Below are 26760 nucleotides of genomic sequence, written 5' to 3' on the forward strand. Positions count from 1 at the left end.
GGGATAGAACCCAGGGGCATTCTACCTTCAAGCTGCACCCCATCCCTATTTTTTATTCTTTATTTTGAAACTGGGTCTCACTGAGTTGTAAAGGGCGTCACTAAGTACCTGAGGTTGTCCGCGAACCACAATCCTCTGGTCTCAGCCTCCTGAATTCTGGGATTACAAGCATGCGCCACCACCATGCCCAGTTTATCTTTCTTAATACCTGAAAATTTTTGAATTCTAAATCTCTTTGGCCCAAAAGATTTCATATGAGTAATTAGGGTCCCCTAGTAATGGTTACTGTCTTGAACTTGGTATTCTCCCAAGTCCTTGCACTATTTTTATTTCATTTTAGTCTTAAAAGGATGTCATGTCAGTATACTGTTGACCTTGCCTCATAGGTAATATAGGCCGAGAGGGGTTGAATTATGTGTCCAAGGTCTCGTAGCTAGAAAGTAAAGGACCTGGGATTTATACTCAGCTAGTCTCCTCCAGATTAGATAATCCTTCTACTTGTACTTATTGTGTATTAGACACCTTTCTTGTCATCCCATGATCTACCTCAGATTTGTGTGTGTGTGGTATTGGGGATGGAACCCAGGGACCTTCTACTTCAGGGCTACACCTCTAGACCTATTTTATATTTTATTTGGAAACAGGGTCTCATTAAATTACTAAGAGCCTCTCACTAACCACCTGAGGCTCACTTTGAATCTACAATCTTCCTGCCTCAACCTCCCAAGTACTGGAATTACAAGTATGCGCTACCACCCCTGGCTTACCTCAGTTATTTATTTAAATTTTGGTACTAGGGATGAAACCCAGGGGCATTCTACTGTTGACCCATAACCTCAGCCCTATTTTTTATTCTTTATTTTGAAACAGACTCTCACTAAGTTGTGAGGGCTTCACTAAGTAGCTGAGGCTGGCCACTAACCTGTAATTCTCCTGTCTCAGCTTCCCAAGTACTGGGATTATAAGTGTTTGTCAACACATCCAGCTACCTTAGTTATTTCTTTTTTTTTTTTTTATTGGTGGTACTGGGGGTGGAACCCAGGGGCTTTCTACCTCTGAGCTATACGCTCAGACCTATTTTATATTTTATTTGGAAAAAGGGTCTCACTAAGTTGCTGAAAGCCTTACTAAGTAGCTGAGGCTGGCTTTGAACCTGTGCGATCCTCCTGTCTCAGCCTCCCAAGCGCTGGGATTAAAAGTGTACACTACCAGGCTCGGCTACCTCAGTTATTTTTATTTTTTTTGCAGTACTGGGGATAGAACCCAGGGGCATTCTACCTCCAAGCTACACCCCCCAGCCCTATTTTTTATTCTTAATTTTTGAAACAAAGTCTCACTAAGTTGCGGAGGGCCTCAATAAGTAGCTGAGGCTGTTTGAGGACCACGATCCTCCAGCATAGCCTCCTGAATGCTGGGATTACAAGCATGCACCACCATGCCCAGCTACCTCATTTATTTCTAATTGCTGTGTATTGGTTTAAGTGAGTTTACCATAATATTCTTCCTCCTCCAGCCATACTGGTGTTTTTCTTTATAGAGGCTAATATAAGCAATGTTGCACTCAGTGTTCTTATACATTAAGGAATCTTGGTATATTTAGACAAAAGTTACTTTGTTTTAAAATATTCATGCCATATTTTACTCTTTAATTAATTCAGAAGTATTATGGAGAGCCGGGCATAGTGGCGCACTCTTGTAATCCCAGTACTTAGGAGGCTGAGACAGGAGGATCACAGGTTTTTGGCCAGCCTCGGCTACTTTGTGAGGCCCCTAGTGAGATCCTTTTTTAAAATAGAGAATAAAACATAGGGCTGGGGGTGTAGCTTATAAGTAGAAGGCCCCTGGGTTCAATCTCTAGCATCAAAAAAACAAAACAAAACACTATTATGGAGTACATAAAATAGCAGTGTGTCATATTTTCCCAGTAATCATTTAAACATAAGACTTAAGAGATATCATTATCTTGTGAATTATTTTATTAACACATTTTATGACAGTTGGTTGAAAGACTGGAAAAGAAGAGCTGAATTGGAAGAAAGACAGAATTTGAAGGGAAAAAGAGATGAGAAACAGGAAGGTATTTTGACTCTTTTTATTTCACTGAACATTTCTAGAATTAGATTAGCTAAAAATATTATAAAATATCTGCCTTTGTATATTTGATTTTGTATTTTGCATGAATTCATTTTTTGAGTATTTATTGGCAAAAAATTCATGAGATTTGATTTTTGGGTTTCGTGAGGTCAGTTTGCTGCCTAAGCAATTAATCATTTTACATGCAATTTAATAATTTTGCAGATACGTCAGATAGCAAAGACTTTTTAGGCAGTTCAGATGATGAAGAAGAGAATCGTCTTTGCAATACTGTTCTTATAACAGGGCCAACAGGAGTGGGAAAAACCGCTGCAGTGTATGCCTGTGCTCAGGAGCTAGGATTTAAGGTTAGTAATAGCTACAATGGAAGAATATTGGTGCAATAATTACCCTTGATTTCAAGAAAAACATAAACCATTCTGCCTTTTTCCCATTCTTTTAGATATTTGAAGTGAATGCCTCGTCTCAGCGCAGTGGTAGACAAATTCTGTCTCAGCTGAAGGAAGCTACTCAGTCACATCAAGTAGACAAGCAAGGTGTAAATGCACAAAAACCCTGTTTTTTTAATAACTACAACATAAGCAAATCACCAAGTAAGTAAATTATTTTCTTTAAAATATAACTTTTTTTTAATCAGTACTAGGGAATGAACCCTAGGGCCAGGCATGGTAGGCCAGCACTCTACCACTAAGCTATCTGTCCCCCAACCCTTTTTATTTTTGTTTGGAATCAGGGTCTTAAGTTATCCAGGCTATCCTCAAATTTGTAATCTCTTCTGCCTTATCTTTCAAAGTATCTGGGATTCTAGGTACACATACTGTGCCTGGCTAAAATGACCTACTTTTTAATGAAGTGACAGTGAGATCTATGATAGCTTTTTTTTTTTTTTTTTTTTTTTTTTGGTGGTACTGGGGGTGGAACCCAGAGGCTTTCTACCTCCGGGCTATACTCCCAGACCTATTTTCTATTTTATTTGAAAACAGGGTCTCACTAAGTTGCTGAGAGCCTTACCAAGTAGCTGAGGCTGGCTTCGAACCTGTGCTATCCTCCTGTCTCAGCCTCCCAAGCACGAGGATTACAAGTGTGTGCCACCACGCCCGGCCTATGATAGCTTTATAAAGTTTTCTTTTGGTGATGGGGATTGAACCCAGGGATGTTCTACCTCTTAGCTACATTCCCAGTGCTATTTTTTTTTAATTTTTATTTTGAAAGAGTCTCAAGAGGTTGCTGACAGCTTCACTAAGTTGTTGAGGCTGCCCACAAATTGAGATCCTCCTGTCTACCTCCCAAGTACTGGGATTATAGACATGCACTATCCTGCCTGGTGCAGTAATAACTTTTTCAAACTCAAATTTTTCACTAAGTTTATCATAGACTTCTAATATGCAAGAGATATGTTAAGATCTGCTAAGAAAGAGGGAACAAAAAACTGGGCGTGGTGGTGCACACTTGTAATCCCAATGCTTGCAGAGGGCCTCATGAAGTAGCTGAGGCTGTCCACGAACCGCGATCCTCTGGTCTCAGCCTCCCAAATGCTGGGATTACAAGTGTGCGCCACCACGCCCGGCTCTTATTCTTTATTTTTGAAACAGGTTTTCACTAAGTTGTGGATAGCCTTACTAAGTAGCTGGGGCTGGCTGTGAACCTGTGATCCTCCTGTCTCAGCCTCCGAGGTACTGGGATTACAGGTGTGTGCTACCATGCATGGCTAACATATTTTTTGTGTGTGTGGTGCCGGGGATGGAACCCAGAGGCTTTCTACCTTTGGGCTACACTCCCAGACCTATTTTGTATTTTATTTGGAAACAATCTCACTAAGGTGCTGAGAGCCTCACTAAGTAGTTGACACTGGCTTTATACCTGCGCAATCCTCCTGTCTCAGCTTCCCAAGCACAGGGATTACAAGCGTGCGCCACCACGCCCGGCTAGCTAACATTTTTTTAAAGGGGTTCTTTTTTTTTTTTTTTTTTTGTCTTTTTTGGAACCGGAGATCGAACCCAGTGCGCCACACCTGCAAAGCAGGAGCTTTGCCATTTATTTAAAAACTATGTTTCTAGCCAGGTATGGTGGAGCATGCTTGTAATCCCAGCAGTTGAGAGGCAAAGACACGAAGATCATGGTTTGTGGACAGCCTCAATTACTTAGGGAAGCCTGTAGCTCGGAGGTGCAATGCCCCTTGGTTTCATTCCCAGTACTGCAAAACAAACAAACAAACAAAAAACAAAAACAAAAACAAATGTGCTTCTAGCTGAGCACGGTGGCACACACTTGTAATCCTAATAAGTTGGAGACTGAGACAAAAAGATCACAGGTTTGAAGCCAGCCTCAGCAACTTAGTGAGGGTGTCAGCCACTTGGCAAGACCCTCTTTCTAAATAAAAAATAAAACCACTTGGCAAGACCCTCTTTCTAAATAAAAAATAAAATAGGGCTGAGGGGCCAGGCATGGTGGCACATGCTTGTCATCCCAGTACTTGGGTGGCTGACACAGGTGGATCTCAGGTTTGTGGCTGACCTCAGCTACTTAATGAGGCCCTCCAAAACTTAGTGAGACCCTGTTTAATTAAAGAATAAAAATAAAAAATAGGGCTGGGAAGCCTGGCATGGTGGCACATGCTTATAATAACAGTACTTGGGAGGCTGACATAGGAGGATGGCAGGTTCTTGTCAGCCTCAGCAACTTGTGAGACCCTCCAAAACTTAGTGAGTTTCTATTTCAAAATAAACAATAGCCGGGCATGGTGGCGCATGCTTGTAATCCCCACGCTTGGGAGGCTGAAACAGAGGATCCCGCAGGTTCGAAGCCAGCCTCAGCTACTCAGTGAGGCTCTCAGCAACTTAGTGAGACCCTATTTCCAAATAAAATATAAAATAGGGCTTGGAGTATAGCCTGGAGGTAGAAAGCCTCTGGGTTCCTCCCCTAGTACCACAAAAATAAATAAATAAATAATAAAGGCTGGGCATGGTGGCACATGCTGATAATCCCAGTGATTGGGAGGCTGAGACAGGAGGATTGCATAGGTTCAAAGCCAATCTCAGCTACTTAGTGAGGCTTTCAGCAACTTAGTGAGACCCTATTTCCAAATAAAGTATAAAATAGGTCTGGGAGTAGAGCTCAGAGGTATAATACCCCTGGGTTCCACCCCTAGTACTGCAAAAACAACAAAATAGCTGGTTTATCCTTCTGTGCAGTGAACATAAACATTATCATAATAATACAGTAATATTTGTATAGGTATTTGGGTATATGAGTGAAAGAAAATTTCTCTGTCTTTGATTTTTACCTATTAGGAAAACATATAGAATATGGATACCTCTGTCTTGCCATCTGTATACTTTTTAGAATGTCTATCCTTAAGTAAAATTTGTTTTTTTTACAGAAAAATTAAGCTCCCCTAGAAAAATTGTTACATCACCAAGAAAACTTCCTCCATCATCACCAAAAAGTAATGGGCAGAAGCGAGTACTTCCCCCTAAAACTTTGGCAACTTACTTTAAAGTTTCTTCCAAACCCAAAAGTAATGAAGAAATAGGAGCATTGCTGCAAAATAATAAAGGTAAATCATTAAATCCGCAAAATAAATGTGACTCCTTTGTGTGTGTGGGGGGGGGGTGCTGGGGATGACTCCAGAGGCATTCTACCTTTAGCCTACACACCCAACCCTTTTTTTTTCTTCCCATTTTTTGGTCATCCTGGGGATTAAACCTAGAGGCACTCTACCTCCAAGCTATACTCCCAGCCCTATTTTATTTCTTATTTGGAAACAGAGTCTCACTAGGTTGCTGAGAGCTTCACTAAGTTGCCAAGGCTCGTTTTCAACCTGTGATCCTTCTGTCTTAGCCTCTCAAGTACTGGGATTACAAGAGTGTGCCACCATGCCCAGCCCCATCATTATTATTTTTTTAATTTTTTAATTTTTTTGCGGAACTGGGAATTTAACCCAAGGGCATTCTACCTCTGAGCTATAACCTCAGTCCTAATTTTTATTCTTTTTGTTTTGTTATGTATTTGTGGTGCTGGGGATGGAACCCAGGGGCATTCTACCACTGAGCTACACCTTCAGCCGGCCCTATTTTTTATTCTTTACTTTGAAGCAGTGTCACACTAAGTTGCAAAGGGCCTCAGTAAGTAGCTGAGGTTGTCCTCAAACCTTGATTCTCCTGTCTCAGCCTCCAATGCTGGGATTACAAGCCTGCACCACCATGCCCACCCTTATTCTTTATTTCAAAATAAGGTCTCACTAGTTGCGAAGGACTTCACTAAGTAGCTGAGGCTGGCTACCTACAATCATCCTGTCTCAGCCTCCCAAGTACTGGGATTTGTGTGTGTGTGTGTGGTACTGGGGTTCCTGGAAACCCTTTTACCTTCGGGCTACACTCTCAGACCTATTTTATAATTTTATATTTTTATTTGGAAACAGGGTCTCTTAAGCCAACAAGGCTGGCTTTGAACCTGCGTGGTCCTCTTGTCTCCACCTTCCAAGCGCGGGGATTACAAGAGTGCGTCACCACGCCCGGATGGCATTTATTATTATTATCACCATCATCATCATTTGTGTGTGTGTGTGTGTGTGTGTGTGTGTGTTACTGGGCTTTGAACCCAAAGGTATTCTACCTTTAAGCGATACCCAGCCCTATTTTATTCTTTATTTAGAAACAGGGTCTAAGTTGAGGAGGGATTCACTTAATTGCTGAGGCTGGTGGCAAACCTAATATTCCTGTCTCAGCCTCTCAAGTACTGGGATTATAATTGTGAACCACCTCACCCGGTCCCCACCTTATTTTTTTATTTTGAAAAAGTCTTGTTAGGTTTTTGAAAGTTTCGCTAAGTTGCTGAGGTTGGCTTTAAACCTGTAATTCTCATGTCTTAGCCTCCCAAGTGGTGGAATTATAGGCCTGCACCACCAGGCCCAGTTAAATTTGACATTTTTAAAAATAATGACTGATACATAAAAATATAAACATTTTATTAATTTTTATTGCTATTTATTAAAACTCATTTACAGCTGGGCATGGTGGTACACGCTTGTAATTCCAGCATTTGGGAGGCTGAGACAGGAGGATCGTGGTTTGAGGACAGCCTCAGCTAGTACTTAGGCCCTTTGCAATTCAGTGAGACCCTGTTTCAAAATAAAGAATAAAAAGTAGGGCTGGGGGTAGCTCAGAGGTAGAATGCCCCTGGGTTCTCTCCCCAGTACTGCAAAAATAAAAAAAGAAAAACAACCCCCCCACACACAACAACAACAACAAAAATCAGTTACACTGAATGTTCTACATACAGGAGTTTAATGTTCTCTTTCAGTATAATAAGGGATTTCAGAGCCAGGCATGGTGGCACATGCTTGTAATCTCAGTACTTGGGAGGCAGATTCACAGCCAGCTCAGCTACTTAGGCCCTCTGCAACTTAGTGAGACCTTGTTTCAAAATAAAAAATAGGGCTGAGGGTGTAGTTCGGAGATAGAATGATCCTGGACTCAATCTCTGGTACCACAAAAAGGGGGGGGGGGATTTCACTTGGCACTTATTTTTTGGAAATATCCAATATTTTTGCGTGTGTTTGTTTTTGTGGTTCTAGAGATTGAACCCAGAGGCATTCTCTCAGTGTATTCCTCCTCTGAGATATATCCTCAGCACCCCCTCTGTGTGGGGGCGTATTAGGGATGGGACCCTCCTTCTACCTCCGAGCTACACCCCCAGCCCTATTTTATTTTTTATTTGGAAATAGTGTCACACTAAGTTAGAAAAAAAAAAAGTTGATTTTAAGTTGACCAGTGGCCCAAATCCCAGTACTTTGGCAGCTGAGACAGGAGAATCACAGGTTTGTAGTCAGCCTCAGCATTTTAGTCAGGGCCTCTGTATCTTAGACCCTGTTTCAAACTAAAAAATAAATGAGGGCTGGGGATGTAGCTCTGGGGTTATGCATCTGAGTTCAATCCCCAGTACCGAAAAGACAAACCTTGATTTTTTATTAGGAGGCTGAGACAGGATTATCAAGGTCAGCATGTAGAAATTTGGGAGAGATCCTATTTCAAATTTTAAAAAAAGGGCTGAGGGCATTGAGCATGGTGACACATGCCTTGTAATTTCAGTACTCAGGAGGCTGAGACAGGAGAATCATAGGTTCGAGGCCAGCTTGAGTACCTTACTGAGGCCCTCAGCAATTTAGAGACACCCTGTTTCAAAATTTAAAAAATAGGGCTCAGAGGTAAGAAGGCCCCAGGGTTCAATCTCCAGTACCATACAAAAAGAAGTTGTTTTACCTGTTAGGTGAGATGACACACTCCTATAATCCCAACTACTCAGGAGGTTGAAGTAGGAGGGACTGCAAATTTGAAGCCAGTCTTGATGACTTATTGCGATTCTGTTTCAAAATAAGCTAAATTTAGCCAGGCATGGTGGTGCACTCTTGTAATCCCAGCTCTTGGGAGGCTAAGACAGGAGGATTGCACAGTTTTAAAGCCAGCCTCAGCTACTTAGTGAGGTTCTCAGCAACTTAGTGAGACCCTGTTTCCAAATAAAGTATAAAATAGGTCTGGGAGGGTAGCCCAGAGGTTCCACCCCCAGTACCAACAAAAAAAAGAAAGAAAGAAAGAAAGAAAGAAAGAAAGAGAAAGAAAGAAAGAACTAATAAAAAATAGGGCTAGGGGGTAGGGATGTGGCTCGGAGGTAGAATGGCCCTGTGTTCCACCCACAGTACTGCAAATAATAATAATAATAAATAAATAAACTAAATTGAGTGTTGTAGCTCATGCTTGTAATCTCAATACTTGTAAGGCTGAGACAGGAGAATCACAGGTTTGAGGACAGAGTCAACAAGTAGTACGACTAAATAATAAAAAAGGATTAGGAATGCAGATCGGTGGTAGAACACTTGCCTACTAGCATGTGCAAGCTTCGATGTTCAATTCTCATTACCGTAAAAAAAGTTCATTTTTACTAAAATTCTAATATTTTATTTATACAGGAAGTAAGAATTCTTTGGAACAGAAGCAGATTGCTCAGACTAAATCTATAAATGCAGCCAATTCAAATGTCAGAGAATTTGGAGCTGATGACCCCAACAGAAAAAATGCAACATCTCTCATTCTTTTTGAGGAGGTAGGGATTTTTGTTTTGTTTGGCTTTGTTTTTTTAGAACTGGAGATTGAACCCAGGGGCATTCTACCTCTGAGCTACAACCCCAGCCCTGTTTTATTCTTTATTTTGAAAGAGGGTCTTACTAAGTCGTGGAGGGCCTAAGTAGCTACAGCTGGCCGCCGACCTTTGATCCTTCTGCCTTCAGCCTCCCAAGTATTGGAATGATAAGCCTGTGCCATCACGTCCAGCTTGAGGAGGTACGTTCACAGAGGTACATATTCATGATATCTTAAGGTAAAAAGTGTTTGTTTTTTTGTTTTATTGTTTTTCTTTTTTATGGTACTGGGAATTGAACCCAGGGCATTCTACCTCTGAGCTATACCCCCAACCCTATTTTTTTTATTCTTTTTTTGTTTGTTTTTTGTTTTATTGTGGTACTGAAGATAGAACCCAGGAGCTTTCTACCTCTGGCCTGTACCCCTTATGTATTTCATATTTTATTTGAAAACAGGGTCTCACTAAATTGCTGAGGGCCTCAAAAAGTAGCTGAGGCTGGCTTCAAACCTGCATGATCCTCCTAAGTTGTAGAGGCCTCACTAAGGAGCTGAGCTGGCTATGAACCTGGGTCCTTCTTTCTCAGCTTCCCAAGCACTGGAATTATGGTGTGCGCCTCCACGCCTGGCTTTTAGTCTTTATTTTGAAACAGGGTCTCACTGAGTTGCAGAGGGCCTCACTAAGTAGCTGAGGCTGTCCATGAACTGTGATCCTCCTGTCTCAGCCTCCCAAATGCTGGGATTACAAGCGTGTGCCATTTAGCAAAAGGGCTGGGGATGTAACTCGGGAGTAGAATGCCCCTGGGTTCAATCCTCAGTACAGAAAAAAAGAAAGAAATACTTATTTTTGAAATTAAAGCAAATGAGGCAGCTATGGTGGCCCATGTTTGTAATCCCAGCACTTTGGAGGCTGAGACAGGAGGATGGCACAGGTTCGAAGCCAGCCTCGGCTACTAAGTGAGGCACTTAGCAACTTAGGAGATTCTTTCTCCAAATAAAATATAAAATTGGTCTGGGAGTGTAGCCCAGAGGTAAAAAGCCCCTGGGATTCATCCCCAGTATGAAAAAAAAAAAAAAAAGAAATAGAAAGAGAGAGAGAAAAGAGGAGAGATTAAAGTAAATGAAACTGTTTTCTCTAGAAATTTTAGTATGATGATTAATATAATTCAAGATTATTATTTTTAATTGTAAAATTTATTTTTACTCACACCTATTCAGTTATAGGTTAAACACATTTTTGTTTGAGTGCTTAATATTTGATGATAAAATTATAAGCTATAAATTTTAATATGAACTAAATTCATATTTTTAAAAAATGAATAGGTTTTGTCTGTAACAGACATAAAGTATATCTACTGTGTGTACACAACAGATGTCCTATAACTGTATTATTCCCTTGTTAAATATTCTAATGTATGCTTGTAGGTTGATGTCGTTTTTGATGAAGATGCTGGATTTTTTAATGCAATTAAAACATTCATGGCAACAACGAAACGACCTGTAATTCTTACTACAAGTGGTAGGTGACAGCAAACCTAATTAACTGCTTTTGGCTAAAATGTTTTGGGAAAGCTTCTGATCTTAGTTAGAAATATCTCTTTGTTTTTCTTTTTGTGGCACTGAGGTAGAACTCAGGGGCCTTCTACCTCTGAGCTATACTCTCAGCTCTATTTTATTTTTTATTTGAAAACAGGGTCTGGGTTGCTGAGAGCCTCATGAGGTTGACTTTGAACCTGTGATCCTCCTGTCTCAGCCTCCCGAATACTAGGAATACAGGTGTGCACCACCACACTCAGTGAAAATTTTTTTTTTTTTTTTTTTTTTTTTTTTAGTACTGGAGATGGAACCCAGGGGCATTCTACTTCTGAGCTCCATCCCAAGTCCTATTTTTAAAAATTATTAATTAATTAATTAATTTATTTATTTGCAGTACTGAGGATGAAACCCAAGGTCATTCTACCTCTGAGCTATACCTTCAGCCCTACTTCTTATTCTTTATTTTGAAACAGGTTCTCACTGAATTGAAAAGGGCCTCACTAAGTACTTGAGGCTGTCCTCAAACCATGATCCTCATGTCTCAGCCTCCCAAATACTGGGATTACAAACGTGCGCCACCAGGCCCGGCCCCTATTTTATTATTTCATATCGAAACAAGTCTCACTAAATTGTGGAAGGCTTAAATTGCTGAGTCTGGCCTCGAACCTGCAATCCTCCTGTTTCAGCCTCCCCAGTACTGGGATTACAAATGTGTACTGCCACACCTGCCTGATGCTGAATATTTTGATAGAAAAGTAAAACTAGAGAAAGTTAATGCTTAAAAAGTCTTAAATTTTTTTTTCTATAGATCCAGCATTTAGCTTAATGTTTGATGGCTGCTTTGAAGAAATCAATTTTAAAACTCCTTCCCTGGTAAGTTTTGAGATTTTATAATCATAAATTATATAACACAATTATGTAAAAGGTAGTTTCTTATTAAATTTAGTTGTCTTTATTTATTTATTTATTTTTGCACATCTGGGGATGGTACCCAAGGGCATTTGACTTCCGAGCTATACCCCCTGCCCTATTTTTTTTTTTTGGAAACAGGGTCTCACTGAGTTGAGGAGGGGCTCACTAAGTAGCTGAGGCTGTCTGCGAACCACAACCTTCCTGTTTTAGCCTCCCGAATGCTGGGATTACAAGCTTGCACCACCTCGCCCAGCTAGTTGTCATATTTTGGGTTTTTTGGTGGTACTGGGAATGGAACCCAGAGGCCTTCTACCTCCGGGCTATAATCCCAGACGTATTTTATATTTTATTTGGAGACAGGGTCTCTTAAACCAGCTGAGGCTGGCTTCAAACCTGCATGATCCTCCTGTTCAGCTTCCCAAGTGTGACTTAGTTGTCATAATTTTTTTTTTTTTTTTTTTTTTTTTTTTTTGGCGGGTCTAGGGATGGAACCCAGGGGCATTCTACCTCTGAGCTACACCCCCTGCCCTATTTTTTATTCTTTATTTTGAAACCAGGTATCACTGAGTTGCAGAGGGCCTCACTAAGTAGCTGAGGCTGTCCGTGAACCGTGATCCTCCAGGTCTCAGCCTCCCGAATGCTGGGATTACAAGCGTGCACCACCTTGCCCGGCTTTAGTTGTCATAATTTAAAAATGTGTTTGTTAAGGGTTATTTAAGGGATATTTTAAAACTTTTTTTTTTTTTTTTTGCGGTACTGGGGATGGACCAGGGGCATTCTACCTTTGAGCCACAACCCCAGCCCAATTTTTTTTTTAATTCCTTATTTTGAAACAGTGTCTCACTGACTTGCAGAAAGCCTCACTAGGTAACAGCTGAGTCTGTCCATGAACTGCAGTTCTCCTGTCTCAGCTTTCTGAATGCTGGGATTACAAGTATATGTCTTGTATTGAGGATTGAACAGTCATTCTACTTCCTAGCTATACCTTAGCCCTATTTTTTATCCTTTATTCTGTTTTATTTATTTTTTCAGTACTGGAATTGAACCCAGAGGCATTCTACCTCCGAGCTACATTCCTAGCCCTATCTTTTTTTACCTACCTCCCTCCATTTTATATATATATTTTTTTTTTTCTTTTTTTTCTTTTTTCTTTTTTCTTGCAGTACTGGGGATTGAACTCAGGGGCATTCTACCTCCAAGTTATGCCCCCAGCCCTATTTATGTGTGTGTGTGTTGTGTGTGTGGTACTGGGGATGGAACCCAGGGCATTCTACCTCCGAGCTACACCTCTAGCCCTATTTTTTATTCTATATTTTGAAACAGGGTCTCACTGAGTTGCAAAGGGCCTAAGTAGTAGCTGAGGTTGTCTATGAACTGTGATCCTCCTGCCTCAGCCTCCTGAATGCTGGGATTACAAGCATGAGTCACCATGCCCAGCTCCCAGCCCTATTTTTTATTCTTTATTTTGAAACAGGGTTTCACTGAGTTGCAAAGGGCCTCACTAAGTAGCTGAGGCTGTCTGTGAACCACGATCCTCTAGTCTCCGCCTCTCAAATGCTGGGATTACAAGTGTGCACCACCATACCTGGCTACATCCTAAAATTTTCATGGGCTTCTGGTTCACATGACCTTCCCAAACAAAAAGACATTATTTCTTCTTAATCCTTTTGTTGTTGTTGTTGTTGTTGTTGTTGTTACACTTATGAATAATGGATCTTTTTTCTCTTTCTTTCTTTCTTTGTTTCTTTCCTTCCTTATTTATTTTTGCAGTATTGGGGATGGAACTCAGGGGCATTCTACCTGCAGGCTATACCCCCAGCCCTATTTTATTTTTTTCCATAATGGATTGGATCTCAGGCATTCTGCCTCTGAGCTACTCCTAGCCCTATTTTTTATTTTTTATTTTTTATTTTTTTTATTTTTATTTTTTTGGTGGTACTGGGGTTCCTGGAAGCCCTTCTACCTCCGGACTACACTCCCAGACCTATTTTTACATTTTTATTTGGAAACAGGGTCTCCTAAGCCAGCGCGCGTGGCTGGCTTCAAACCTGCGCGATCCTCCTGTCTCTGCCTCCCAAGCACAGGGATTACAAGCGTGCGCCACCACGCCCGGCTTATTTTTTATTTTGAAACAGGGTTTTAATAAGTTTGCAGAGGCTGGCCGTGTACCAGCAATCCTCCTGTCTCAGCCTCCTAAGTACTGGAATTATAAGTGTGTGCCACCACACCCTGCTTTGTTTTTTAATTTTAAGTTGACATAAAATAAAATTGGCATAAAGTCCTATGAATACATGTACAGATTTATGAAACTATCACTAAAGTTAGGATATAGAACAATTCTGTCACCCTGTAAAACTCCTACATGCTAATGTATATCAGGATTAGCTGTAGATACCAGGCAAGACTAAGAAAAGAATCTACCAAATAGATCTCCAGTGCATGAGAATTCTGCCACCTGTAATCACATTTTACCACACACCCCGAACCCAGGAATACTCTTCCACTGACATATATCTCCAGCCCTATTTTTTATTTATTTATTTATTTATTTATTTATTTATTTATTTATTTATTTATTTTTGCAATACTGAAGATGGAACCCAGGGGCATTCTACCTCCAAGCTACACACCCAGCCCTATTTTTTTTATTATTTTATTTTATTTTATATTATTTTGTGGTACTAGGGATGGAACCTGGGGGTATTCTACCTCCGAGCTGCACCACCAGTCCTATTTTTATTCTTTATTTTGAAACAGGGCTTCACTAAGTATCTGAGGCTGGCTTTGAACCTATGCAATCCTCCTGTCTCAGCCTCCCAAATGCTGGAATTACAAGCGTGCACCACCACCATGCCCATTTATTTTTTATTTAGAAACAGGGTCTCACTGAGTTGCAATGGGCCTCACTAAGTAAGAGCTGAGACTGTCTGGGAACTGTGATCCTCCTGCCTCAGCCTCCTGAATGCTGGGATTACCAGCATGTACCACCACACCCAGCTTAATTCTAGTTGGTTATTTTATTTTTTAATTTATTTATTATTATTTTTATTTTTTATTTTTTTGGTGGTACTGAGGGTGGAACCTAGGGGCTTTTCTACCACCGGGCTATCCTCCCAGACCTAATTTATCCTTTATTTGGAAACAGTGTCTTACTAAGTTGCTGAGAGCCTAAGTAACTGAGGCTGGCTTTGAACCTGTGGGATCCTTCTGTCTCAGCCTCCCAAGTGCTGGTATTACAAGCATGCACCACCACGCCCGTCTTAATTCTACTTCTTAAAAATTGTAAGTATAAGTATTTGCCAAGCGTGGTGGCGCTGGTTTATAATCTTACTTCTCGAGAGGCTGACATAGGAGGATCACAGATTTGTAGCTAGCCTCAGCAACTTGGTTAGGCCCCCAACAACTTAGTGATAGCCTATTTGCAAATAAAAAATAAAGTAGGTCTAGGGATGTAACAAAAAAGTATAAGGCCCCTGGATTATATCACTAGTACCACCAAAAAAAAAAAATTTTGGACTTCATTATTTATATAGGTATATTTATTTATTGGTGCTAACGGTGGACCCAAGGGCATTCTACCACTGAGCTACACTCCCAACTCTACTTTTTATTTTGAAACAGGGTCTCACCAAATTGCAAAGGTCCTCACTAAGTAGCTGAGGCTGTCCATCTTGGCCTCCTGAATGCTGGGATTACAAGCATGCGCCACCACACTCAGCTATTCTTTATTTTTGAAACAGGGCTCATTAAATTGTAGAGGGCATCAGCTGGATGTGGTGGCGCAGGCTTGCATTCCCAGCACTTGGGAGCCTGAGACAGGAGAATCTCACAGGTTCGAAGCCAGCCTCAGCTACTTAGTGAGGCTCTCAGCAACTTAGTGAGATCTTGTTTTCCAAATAAAGTATAAAATAGGTCTGGGGGTATAGTTCAAAGATATAAAAGCTCCTGGGTTCTTCCCCCAGTACCACACACAAAAACAAAAAAATTGTGGAGGGCCTCACTAAGTTGTTGAGGCTGCCTATGAGCCAGTAATCTTTCTGTCAGGGTCTTACAAAGTTGCTGAGAACCTCACTAAGTTGCCAAGGCTGGCTTTGAACTTGTTATCTACTTGTCTCAACCTCCCTAATATTGGGATTTACAGGCATGTGCCACCATGTCTGTCTTATTCATAATTTTGATTTCTATAAAGTATTCTATTGAGTTATACCATTACTTAATCCTAAAGGTTTTTCTTTTTTTTTTTTTTTTTGTGGTACTGGGGTTCCTGGAAGCCCTTCTACCTCCGGGCTACACTCCCAGACCTATTTTATATTTTTGAAACAGGGTCTTTTACGCCAGCGCGGCTGGCTTCGAACCTGCGCGATCCTCCTGTCTCCGCCTCCCAAGCGCGGGGATTACAAGCGTGCGCCACCACGCCCGGCTAATCCTAAAGATTTTTCAAGGTTTGTAAAACTGCCTCCAGTATTCAGACTGGAAAATCTCCTATAAAAAAAAAAAATCTCTGGTTTCCTTGAAGTCAGATTTGGTGGCGCAGGCTTGTAATCCTAGTATTTGGAAGGCTGAGACAGGAGAATCACGGTTCAAGGATAGCCTCAGCTACTTAGTGAGGGCCTTTGCAACTCAGTGAAACCCTGTTTCAAAATAAAGAATAAAAAATAGGGCTGGGAGCCTGGTGTGGTGGCACAAGCTTGTAATCCTCATGCTTGGAAGGCTGAGACAGGAGGATGGCATAGAGAGCTACTTAGTGAGGCTCTCTGCAATTTAGTGAGACCCTGTTTCCAAATAAAGTATAAAAAACAGGTCTGAGGTATAGCCCAGAGGTAAATAAAAAGCCCCTGGGTTTTACCCTCAGTACCAATAAGAAGAATAAGAATAAAGAATTAAAAATAGGGCTGGCTGGGGGTATAGCTCGGAGGTAGAATGCCCTTGGTTTAATCCACAACACCAAAATAAATAAATAAACAAGTAAATAAGAGAGAAGAAAAAAAGAAGAGCATTAAAGCCAGGCATGGTGGCACAGGCTTATAATTCCAGTATTTGGGAGACTGAGACAGGAGGATCACATGTTGGCAGCCAGCCTCAGCTACTTAGTGAGCTCACTACAACTTAATGAGCCCCTGCTTCAAAATAAAGAATAAAATATAGAAGCTGGTCGTGGTGGCACAGGCTTGTAATCCCAGCATTTGGAAGGGTGATACAGGAGGATCGCAGTTCACAGACAGCCTTAGCTACTTAGTGAGGCCCTCTACAACTCAGTGAGACCCGGTTTCAAAATAAAGAATAAAAAATAGGGCAGGGAGTGTAGCTCGGAGGTAGAATGCCCCTGGGTTCCATCCCCAGACCTGAAAAAAAAAAAAAATAGGGCTGGGGGTGTAGCTTACCGATAGAATGCCCTGGGTTCCATCCCCACTACTGCCAAAAAAAAAAAAAAAAAATAGAGCTAGCATGATGGTGCAGGTTTGTAATCCCAGCATTCAGGAGGCTGAAACAGGAGGATTGCAGTTCACAGACAGCCTCAACTACTTAGTGAGGCCCTTTGCAACTCAGTGAGACCGTTTCAAAAAAAAGAATAAGCCAGGCGTGGTGGCGCACACTTGTAATCCCCGAGTTTGGGAGGCGGAAACAAGAGGATAGTGTTAGTTCAAAGCCAGCTGTTTCCAAAATAAAACTATAAAAAAGGTCTGGGAGTGTAGCCTGGAGGTAGAAGGGTTTCCAGCAACCCCAGTACCACCAAATACAAAAGAAAGAGAGAGAGACAGACAGACAGACAGGGCTGGGGTGTGGGGTGTTCAGAGTTAGAATGCCCCTGGGTTCCATCCCCAGTTCAAAAAAACAAAAAGAGCTTTAAGATCCTATATTTTAAGCCGGGCGTGGTTGTGCACGTTTGTAATTCCTGCGCTTGGGAGGCGAAGGCAAGAGGATTGTACAGGAGCACAGGTTCGAAGCCAGCCTCACTGGCTTAAGAGACCCTGTTTCCAAATAAAAATATAAAATAGGTCTGGGAGTGTAGCCTGAAGGTAAAAGGGCTTCCAGGAACCCCAGTACCACCAAAACAAAAAAAAAAATCTGTGAATTTTAGAAAAATTTCCTTTAGACATTGTTTAGATTTATTATTACTGTATTTATGTTAAGTCTGTAACTAATCATTTTTCTCTCTCCCTACCTCCCTCTCCTTCCTGTTTTTAAGCTGAATGTTGCCAGCTACCTTCAAATGATCTGCTTAACTGAGAATTTCAGAACTGATATAAAAGACTTTGTAACCTTGTTAACTGCAAATGCTTGTGATATCAGAAAGAGTATCCTTTACTTACAGTTTTGGATTAGAAGTGGAGGTGGAATTTTAGAAGAAAGGCCATTATCCCACTGCCGTAAGTTATGTTATGAAAGAAATTTCTATTATGGGATTTTTTTTTTTTTTTTCCCCCTGTGGTGCTGGGAATGGAACCTAGGAGCATTCTTCCTCTGAGCTGCACTTCCAGCTCCTATTTTTTATTCTTTACACAGAGTGTCAGTAAGTTGCAGAGGGCCTCACTGAGTAGCTGAGGCTGGCCATCAACCTGTAATCCTCCTGTCTCAGGCTCCCAACTACTGGGATTACAAGTGTGCACCGCCACCACCATGCCCAGCAAGTTTAAAAATTTTGAGCATCCAGGTACCATTCTCATCTTCACATTATGTATCATAATTTCGACTTTGCTCATGGACAGTTTTGTCAACATTAAGTATAAGTAAATAAAATTATTAAACCAACCTCAAAAACAGATCTTCTCCTGCCTGTGCCACTCTTTATTATATAAACTCCAAAATTATTTTACTTCTTGAGCCTGCTGATTTTCACCTTGAAAGCAAGAGGTTTAAAATAGATAATATAGCCAGGTTTGGTGATACACGCTTGTAATCCCAGCAATTGGGAGGCTGAAACAGAAGGATCACAGGTTTCCTACTAGCCTCAGCTACTTAGTGAGGCCCTCTACAACTAAGGGAGACCCTATTTCAAAATAAAGAATAAAGCCGGGTGTGTTGGTGCACACTTGTGATCCCCGCGCTTGGGAGGCAGAGACAGGAGGATCTCAGGTTTGAAGCCAGCCTTGCTGGCTTAAGAGACCCTGTTTCCAAATAAAAATATAAAAATTAGGTGTCTGGGAGTGTAGCCTGGAGGTAGAGGAGTTTCCAGGAACCCCAGTACCACCAAAGGGAAAAAGAAAAAGAAAAAAGAATAAAGCTGCCTGTGGTTGTCCACGCTTGTAATCCCAGAATTTGGGAGGCTGAGACAGGAGGATCACTGATTTGCGGCCAGCCTCAGCTACTTAGTGAGACCTGTGCAACTTAGACCCTGTTTCAAAATAAAGAATAATAGGGCTGAGGGTGTAGCTCAGAGGTAGAATGCCTCTGGGTTCCATCCCTAGTACTGTAAAAAAAAAAAAGTGAAAATTACTTTTATTGAGTAGTTCTTTCAAAGTTAGTAAAGTGATTGGGCATGTAGCCCAGTCTTAGAGCACTTGCCTACCACATACAAGTCCCTAGATTCAATCTTTTTTTTTTTTTTTTTTTTTTTTTTTTTTGCGGGTGTACAAAACAGAACAAAACCCTCGTATTTTCTTTCTTCCCTAAACATTCAACTGTTAATTTTTTTATTATTTTTTTATTTTTTTGTGGTACTGGGGGTGGAACTCAGGGGCTTTCTACCTCCAGGCTATACTCCCAGACCTATTGTATACTTTAAATGGAAACAGGGTCTCACTAAGTTGCAGAGAGCCTCACTAAGTAGCTGAGGCTGGCTTTGAATGTGCACCATCCTCCTGTCTCAGCCTCTCAAGCGCTGGAATTACAAGCGTGCGCTACCATGCCTGGCTCCTCAACCGTTAAATTTTCTGAACGATCATTTTTACATTTATAAAATACATAGTGCTGAGCATGGTGGCACACACTCATGTCCAAGTACTTGGGAAGCTGAGATAAGAGGATCACAGGTTTGGGTCCGGCCTTACCACTATGTGGTAACATAGTGAGAAAAATAAAACACCATCCTGTAGTTTTGTACTAATAACAGAATGAGGTTGTCTTTTTGATTTTACCAGTTTCTTTTTTTTTTTTTTTTTTTGGTGGTTCTGGGGGTCCTGGAAGCCCTTCTACCTCTGGGCTATACTCCCAGACCTACTTTTTTATATTTTTATTTGGAAACAGGGTCTCTTAAGCCAGCGTGGCTAGCTTTGAACTTTGCGATCCTCCTGTCTCTGCCTCCCAAGCGCAGGGATTACAAGCGTGCACCACCATATCCAGCAATTTTTTTTTTTTTTTTTTTTTTTGTAGTACTGGGAGTGGAACCCAGAGGCTTTCTACCTCCGGGCTATACTCCCAGACCTATTTTATATTTTATTTGGAAACAGGGTCTCATTAAGTTGCTGAGAGCCTCACTAATTAGCTGAGGCTGGCTTTGAACCTGTGTGATCCTCCTGTCTCAGCCTCCCAAGCGCAGGGATTACAAGCGTGTGCCACCACGCCCAGCGTGATTTTACCAGTTTAAAAGATCAAACCTGGCCGGGTTTGGTGGCGCATGTCTCAGCACTTGGGAGGCTGAGGCAAGAGGATCACACAGGTCCGAAGCCAGCCTCAGATGCTTAGTGAGGCTCTCAGCAACTTACTGAAACCCTGTATCCAAATAAAATATAAAATAGATCTGGGAGTATAGCCCGGAGGTAGAAAAGCCCCTGGGTTCCACCCCAGTACAATAAATAAATAAATAAATAAATAAATAAATAAATAAATAAATAAACAAACAAACAAACCAAAGTGAATAATATCTAACTCTATATTATTCATTTATTTATTGGTAGGGATCAAACCCAGAGGCATTCTACCTCTATGCTATACTCCCAGCCTTTTAAAATTGTTTGTCCTGAAACATGGTCTTGCTATGTTGCTGAGTCTGTCCTTAAACCTGTTGTTCTTCTGTCTTAGCCTCCAACTACTGGCATTACAGACATATGCCACCACACCTAGTTACTGTCTAACTTTAAATGTATATTCCCATAATGACTGAAGAAACTGCTGTGTGTGTGTGTGTGTGTGTGTGTGTGTGTGTGTGTTGGAGAGGGGGAGGAGAGAGAGAGAGAGGGGCGGGGGGGGGGAGGGAGAGAGGCGCGCGCAGACTAGGATTTAAATCTAAGGCTTCATGCATGCTAATGCTAGGTAACCACTCTACCAATGAACTACATCCCAGCACTTTGGTTGTAGTTGGGTTTTGTTTTGTTTTGTGGTACTGGCGATGGAACACAGGGTCTTTCTACCTCCAAGCTATACATACCTCAACCCTACAATTGTGTGCCACCACGCCCAACTTATATTGTACTCTTGATGAATTAAATGCATAAATGGAGAATAGCAAAATCCATGGTATAGGTGCAGAAAGTCAGCATCTCACACTACCTAATTGTTTAATAGAAGTTTTAAAAAAAATGTATAGCTAAAACCAGGTATGGTGGCGCATACTCATAATCCCAGCATTCGGGAGGCTGAGGATCATGGTTCACGGACAGCCTCGGCTACTTAGGGAGGCCCTTTGGAACTCAGTGAGACCCTGTTTCAAAATAAGGAATAAAAACTAAGGCTAGAGCTGGGCATGGTGGCACACACTTGTAATCCCAACATTTGGGAGGCTGAGACAGGAGGATCGTGGTTTGAAGCCAGCCTCAGCTACTTAGTGAGGCCCTTTGGAACTTAGACCCTCTTTCAAAATAAAGAATACAAAAATAGGGCTGGAGTGTAGGTCAGCGGTAGAATGCCCCTGGGTCCCATCCCCTACCCCCAGTACCACCAAAAAAAAATAGGGCTGGGGTAATAGCTCGGAGGGAGAATCCCCCTGGGTCCCATCCCCAGTACCACCAAAAAAAAAAAAAAAAAATTGGGCTGGGAGTGTAGCTCGGAGGTAGAATGCCCCTGGGTTCCACCCCCAGTACCAAACACACACAAAAAATGTATAGCTAAGATTTTTTAAAATTAATTTTATAGGAGGAAATAGTAGAAATGTACGAGATTGCTCTGAAGATGGCCCTGATTCAAAAAATAACATTAAGAACACCAGAAGGAATCGTATAGACCTTCCCAAATGTGACACTGGCTGTGTTGAGACCTTGTTTGGATTCAAGAATATTTTTTCCCCATTGGAAGACTTATTTTCATTTTTAAAGGTATTTTCACTGTCTACTTTAAATGTTGAATTTATGTTCCTTTTTATCTTTCTAGCACTCACTCTTGTGTTTTGAATCTTAAGTTTAACTTACATTTGCTTATAATTTTTATAAGCTTTAAATGTCTAATTTTAACACTTAATCATGTTGGTAAATGTTACATAGGCCCTGCTATAAATGCATAGTATAGGATTTAGAATCAAATTTAGAAAAATTTTAGATAAGACAATTTCGGAGTAGTTTCTAAGTAAATGACTTTTTTGGGGGGGTACTAGGTATCGAAACCAGGGGCATTCTACCTCTGTGCTATATCCCCAGCCCTATTTAATTTTTATTTGGAAACAGGGTCCCACTGATTTGTGGAGGGCCTCACTAAGTTGCTGAAGCTGGCTTCAAACCTTCGATCCTCCTCTCTTAGACTTCCAAGCCAGCCATCGTGGTGCACACTTGAAATCCCAATACTTGGGAGCCTGAGACAGGAGGATCACAATTTCCAAGACAGCCTCAGCAAGTAGTGAGACTTCCATCAGCCTAGGGAGACTGTGTTTCAAAGTAAAAATAAAATAGATCTGCCAGGTGTGGGGGCTCACGCTTGTAATCCCAGCGCTTGGGAGGCGGAGACAGGAGGTTTGTGCAGGTTTGAAGCCAGCCTTCGCTACTTAGTGAGGCTCTCAGCAACTTAGTGAGACTCTGTTTCCAAAGAAAATACAAAATAGGTCTAGGAGTGTAGCCCGAAGGTAGAAAGCCTCTGGGTTCTATCCCCAGCACCACAAAAAAAAAAAAAAAAAAAAAAAAAAAAAAAAAAATAGGTCTGAGGCTATAGCTCAGAGGTAGAATCTCCATGGGTTCAATCCTCAGTAATACACACACACACACACACACACACACACAAGTACTGAGATTACAGGTATGCAAGATAATACTCAGCATGAGTTTTTTTGGGGTTTTTTTGTTTGTTTGTTTGTTTTGCAGTTCTAGGGATGGAACTCAGGGGCTTTGTACCCCTAGCTCTATTTTATTCTTTATTTTGAAATAAGGTCTCACTAAGTTGCAGAGGTCCTCACTAAGTAGCTGAGGCTGGCTGTGAACCTTCAATCCTCCTGTCTCAGCCTCCCAAGTACTGGTATTACAAGCATGTGCAACCAAACCTGGCTAAACTGGAGTATAAATTAAGTATTAGGAAATTTTGTTCTCCATATTAGCAGTCTTTTAAATGTAGTTTTTAGAATCAGTATTGTGTTGATGTGTTAAATGCAGGTTAGCAAAATTATAAGGGCTGACTTATGTATTTTGAAGATAGAATAAGGACAACATTCTATTGATGTGGGTAGAAAATATGCAGACTATGTATTTTAATATCTCTTTATTTGAAATTGCCTTTTAGAACACAATCACAACAAAGGAAGAATGGCATAAACTCATCCAGCTTCTTACAGAATTCCACATGCAGAATGTAGATTTTTTATATAGTAATCTTGAGTTCATACTACCGCTACCAGTTGATGTCATTCCAGAAACAGAAACCCTTTGTAGCCCCTCAGTACCTGTGGAAGCCAGTGCAGCAACAAGGAGTATGAAGTGTCTTGCTAGGAAAAGTTCTGAAGAAGAACAGCTATTGACGAAGTCACAGAAAAAGAAATATGTGAAAAAGATGGTGACACTAGATGATAGTGATTTATTTGACACTGACTTGGACATTTCAGATGCATTTATTAGCCCATCTCCTACAGCTTCCTCAAATTCAGAAGAAAGCAAAGCCAAAGACAATGAAACCAATCCAGAGACAAAGACAATGAACAATGGTTTAGAGTCCAGCATAAAATCTACTCATCTTCCTAAAACACCAGCAGAAAAAGAATGTTTCGTCCTTGTTTCTCATTGCTTAAATTCTCTCACTGAGTTCATGGATAACATGTCCTTCTTGGATGCCCTTTTAACTGATGGAAGGGAACAGAAGGAACCTGATAAAAATGGTTTTCACTGGACAAATGGAAAGGTTAAAAGTGGACTTTGTGATGAGTTTAGTCTTGAGAATAGTAATGGATGGACTTCTCACAGCTCTAGAGAATTAAAGGCAACTGCAGAAGCTCTTAGCTTTACTAAGTGCTCTTCAACTATCTCAAAAGCATTGGAATCCTCCTTGAATTCTTGCAAGAAATTGGGAAAAGATCCAACCAAGGATCTTACTTTTTATGTTTCACAAAAACACAGTAACGTATGCTTTCGCCAGTCAGCAGCTAATTTGGAGTAAGTCTTACTTCCTTTTTTTCTATAACTCAGTAATAAATAGAAAAGGGGCTGATGTTTGAATATAATGCACCAATTAAAAAATTTAAAAGGAAAAAAAAAAAGAAAAGGGGCTTGTAATCCCCATGCTTGGGAGGCTGAGACAGGAGGATCACACAGGTTCGAAGCCAGCCTCCGCTTAATGAGGCTCTCAGCAACTTAGTGAGACCCTGTTTCCAAATTAAGTATAAAATAGGTCTGGGAGTGTAGCCCAAAGGTAGAAAAGCCTCTTGGTTCCACCCCCAGTACCAAAAAATAAATAAATAAATAAGGAAAATCATTAGTTTCTTTTTACTACTTTTTTTTTTTTTTTTTTTTTTTTTTTTTTTTTTGGTGGTACAAGGGGGTGGAATCCAGAGGCTTTCTACCTCTGGGCTACACTCCCAGACCTATTTTTTATATTTTTATTTGGAAACAGGGTCTCACTAAGTTGCTGAGAGCCTCACTAAGTAGCTAAGGCTGGCTTCAAACCTGTGCCATCCTCCTTTCTCAGCCTCCCAAGCGCGGAGATTACAAGCGTGCGCCACCACGCCTGGCTTCTTTTTACTAATTTTAAAATACTATGCTGTTGATCACAATAAGTCCTTAATAATGTAGCTTCTAGACCAAACGTGGTGGCATACATTTGTAATCCCAGTACTTGGAGGCTGAGACAGGATGATCACAGGTTCTCAGCCAGCTTCAGCTACTTAGTGAGGCCCTCTGAATATTAGTGAGACCTTATTTTAAAATAAAGAATATAAATAGGGCTGGGGGTGTAGCTCAGAAGTAAAATGCCTCTGGGTTAAATCCCCAGTAAGGGGAAAAAAATGTCCTCCAGAATAATTTAGTTTATGAGTCAAGGAGACCAATCTAATTGCTGAAAAATTAGGCTGGGCTAAATTTGGGAGCCAGGTGTGGCGACACACACTTGTGATCCTAGTACTTAGAGACAGGAAGATTGCAGGTTGTTGGCTTTAACTACTTAGTGAAGCCCTCTGCAATTTAGTGAAACTATGTTTCAAAATAAAACAGTAGCTAGGCATGGTGGTGCACTCATAATCTCAGTGCTTGGGAGGCTGAAACAGGAGGATTGGGTGGGGGGTTGACCAGCCTCAACTACTTAGTGAGGCCCTCCACAACTTAGTGAGATCCTGTTTCAAAATAAAGAATAAAAAATTAGGGCCAGGGGTGTAGCTTGGAGGTAGAATGCCCCAAGCTATTGGTTTTATTCCCAGCAACACACACACACACACACACACACACACACACACACACACACACAGAGTAAAACTAGGTTAGAGCTATAGCTCAGAGGTAGAATGCCCTTGGGTTCCATCCCCAGTACCACAAAAAACAAAAAATAAATAAAACTTGGAAACTGAGTGATGGGGACTTGGTATGTCAGATAGCAGGTAGCCATCAAGTTTTTTCACTAAGCCGGATGTGGTGGCGTAAGCTTGTTATCCCCGAGCTTGGGAGGCGGAGACAGGAGGATCATGCAGGTTCGAAGCCAGCCGTGCTGGCTTAGGAGACCCTGTTTCCAAATTTAAAAAAAATAGGTCTGGGAGTGTAGCTCGGAGGTAGAAGGGTTTCCAAGAACCCCAGTACCACCAAAAAAAAAAAGAGAGAGAGAGAGAGATTTTTTCACTAATCTGGGCATGGTGGCACACACCTGTAATTCCAGTACTTGGGATCTGAGACAGGAGAATTGCAGGTTGGAACCCAGCCTCAGCAACTTTTTTTTTTTTTTTTTTTTTTTGGTGGTACTGGGGTTCCTGGAAGCCCTTGAACCTCTGGGCTACACTCCCAGACCTATTTTATATTTTTATTTGGAAACAGGGTCTCCTAAGCCAGCGCACGCGGCTGACTTCGAACCTGCGCGATCCTCCTGTCTCTGCCTCCCAAGCGCGGGGATGACAAGCGTGCGCCACCACGCCCGGCTCTCAGCAACTTATTGAATCTGTCACCAGCTTAGTGAGCCCCTTGTATCACGGAGGTAGAATGCCTGCACAACAACAAAAATAAAACCCTAAAAATATCTTTTTTTTTTTTTTTTTTTTTTTACTTACAGCAATGCCTGGAAAAGGATAGCAGTCATTAAAAGTGTATTTTCTAGTCGATCTCTTCTGAATTGGGGCAATAGACAAGCTAATGTAATTGAATACTTGCCAACTCTTCGAAACATCTGTAGAACTGAGAAGCTAAAAGAACAAGGAAAAAGTAAAAGAAGGTAAAGGCTCTATACAAAAATAATACTTCAGATAGCTATTCTAAGAGTAATATTCTCATCTGATAGAAGTATTACTAATAAATTATATATTTTTTAAATTTTGGCAGATTCCTACACTATTTTGAAGGCATTCATCTTGACATTCCGAAAGAGACTGTGAATACTTTGGCAGCTGACTTCCCTTAATATTTTCCATTAATAATACCTTGTACAGATTTTGTGGTTCTTAAGATGCATTTTTGTATTATGTTGATTTTCATGGAAGAGTTTTTTTCTCCTAATGTATATTCAAAAGATTATTTTTTATTCCTGTGAAAATATTTAAGATGAAAAACTTTGAGTTATAAATTATATATGATTGTGGTTTGTTTCTAAATTTTTTACATTATCTAATTTTCCTTGT

The 26760-nt window shown here is 41.0% G+C and overlaps 1 protein-coding gene across 1 annotated transcript in view; it reads left to right on the plus strand.

The window, feature by feature from the left end:
- The window catches only part of ATAD5 (ATPase family AAA domain containing 5), a gene marked incomplete at both ends in the record, with an annotated part of 67933 nt that extends 41390 nt beyond the window's left edge, over window positions 1-26543 (plus strand). Inside the window, 12 exons of the mRNA XM_080714008.1 lie at window positions 1998-2077; window positions 2299-2441; window positions 2537-2687; window positions 5474-5650; window positions 9059-9192; window positions 10650-10743; window positions 11569-11633; window positions 17860-18040; window positions 21681-21859; window positions 23244-24106; window positions 26199-26357; window positions 26465-26543. Of these exons, the coding sequence (XP_080570134.1) occupies window positions 1998-2077; window positions 2299-2441; window positions 2537-2687; window positions 5474-5650; window positions 9059-9192; window positions 10650-10743; window positions 11569-11633; window positions 17860-18040; window positions 21681-21859; window positions 23244-24106; window positions 26199-26357; window positions 26465-26543 (2305 nt within the window). The remainder of the gene's footprint in view (window positions 1-1997; window positions 2078-2298; window positions 2442-2536; window positions 2688-5473; window positions 5651-9058; window positions 9193-10649; window positions 10744-11568; window positions 11634-17859; window positions 18041-21680; window positions 21860-23243; window positions 24107-26198; window positions 26358-26464) is intronic.
- Window positions 26544-26760: the final 217 nt, after the last annotated feature.

Source organism: Muscardinus avellanarius (assembly GCF_963383645.1).
Source record: "Muscardinus avellanarius genome assembly, chromosome: 16".
NCBI classification, from domain to species: Eukaryota; Metazoa; Chordata; class Mammalia; order Rodentia; family Gliridae; genus Muscardinus; species Muscardinus avellanarius.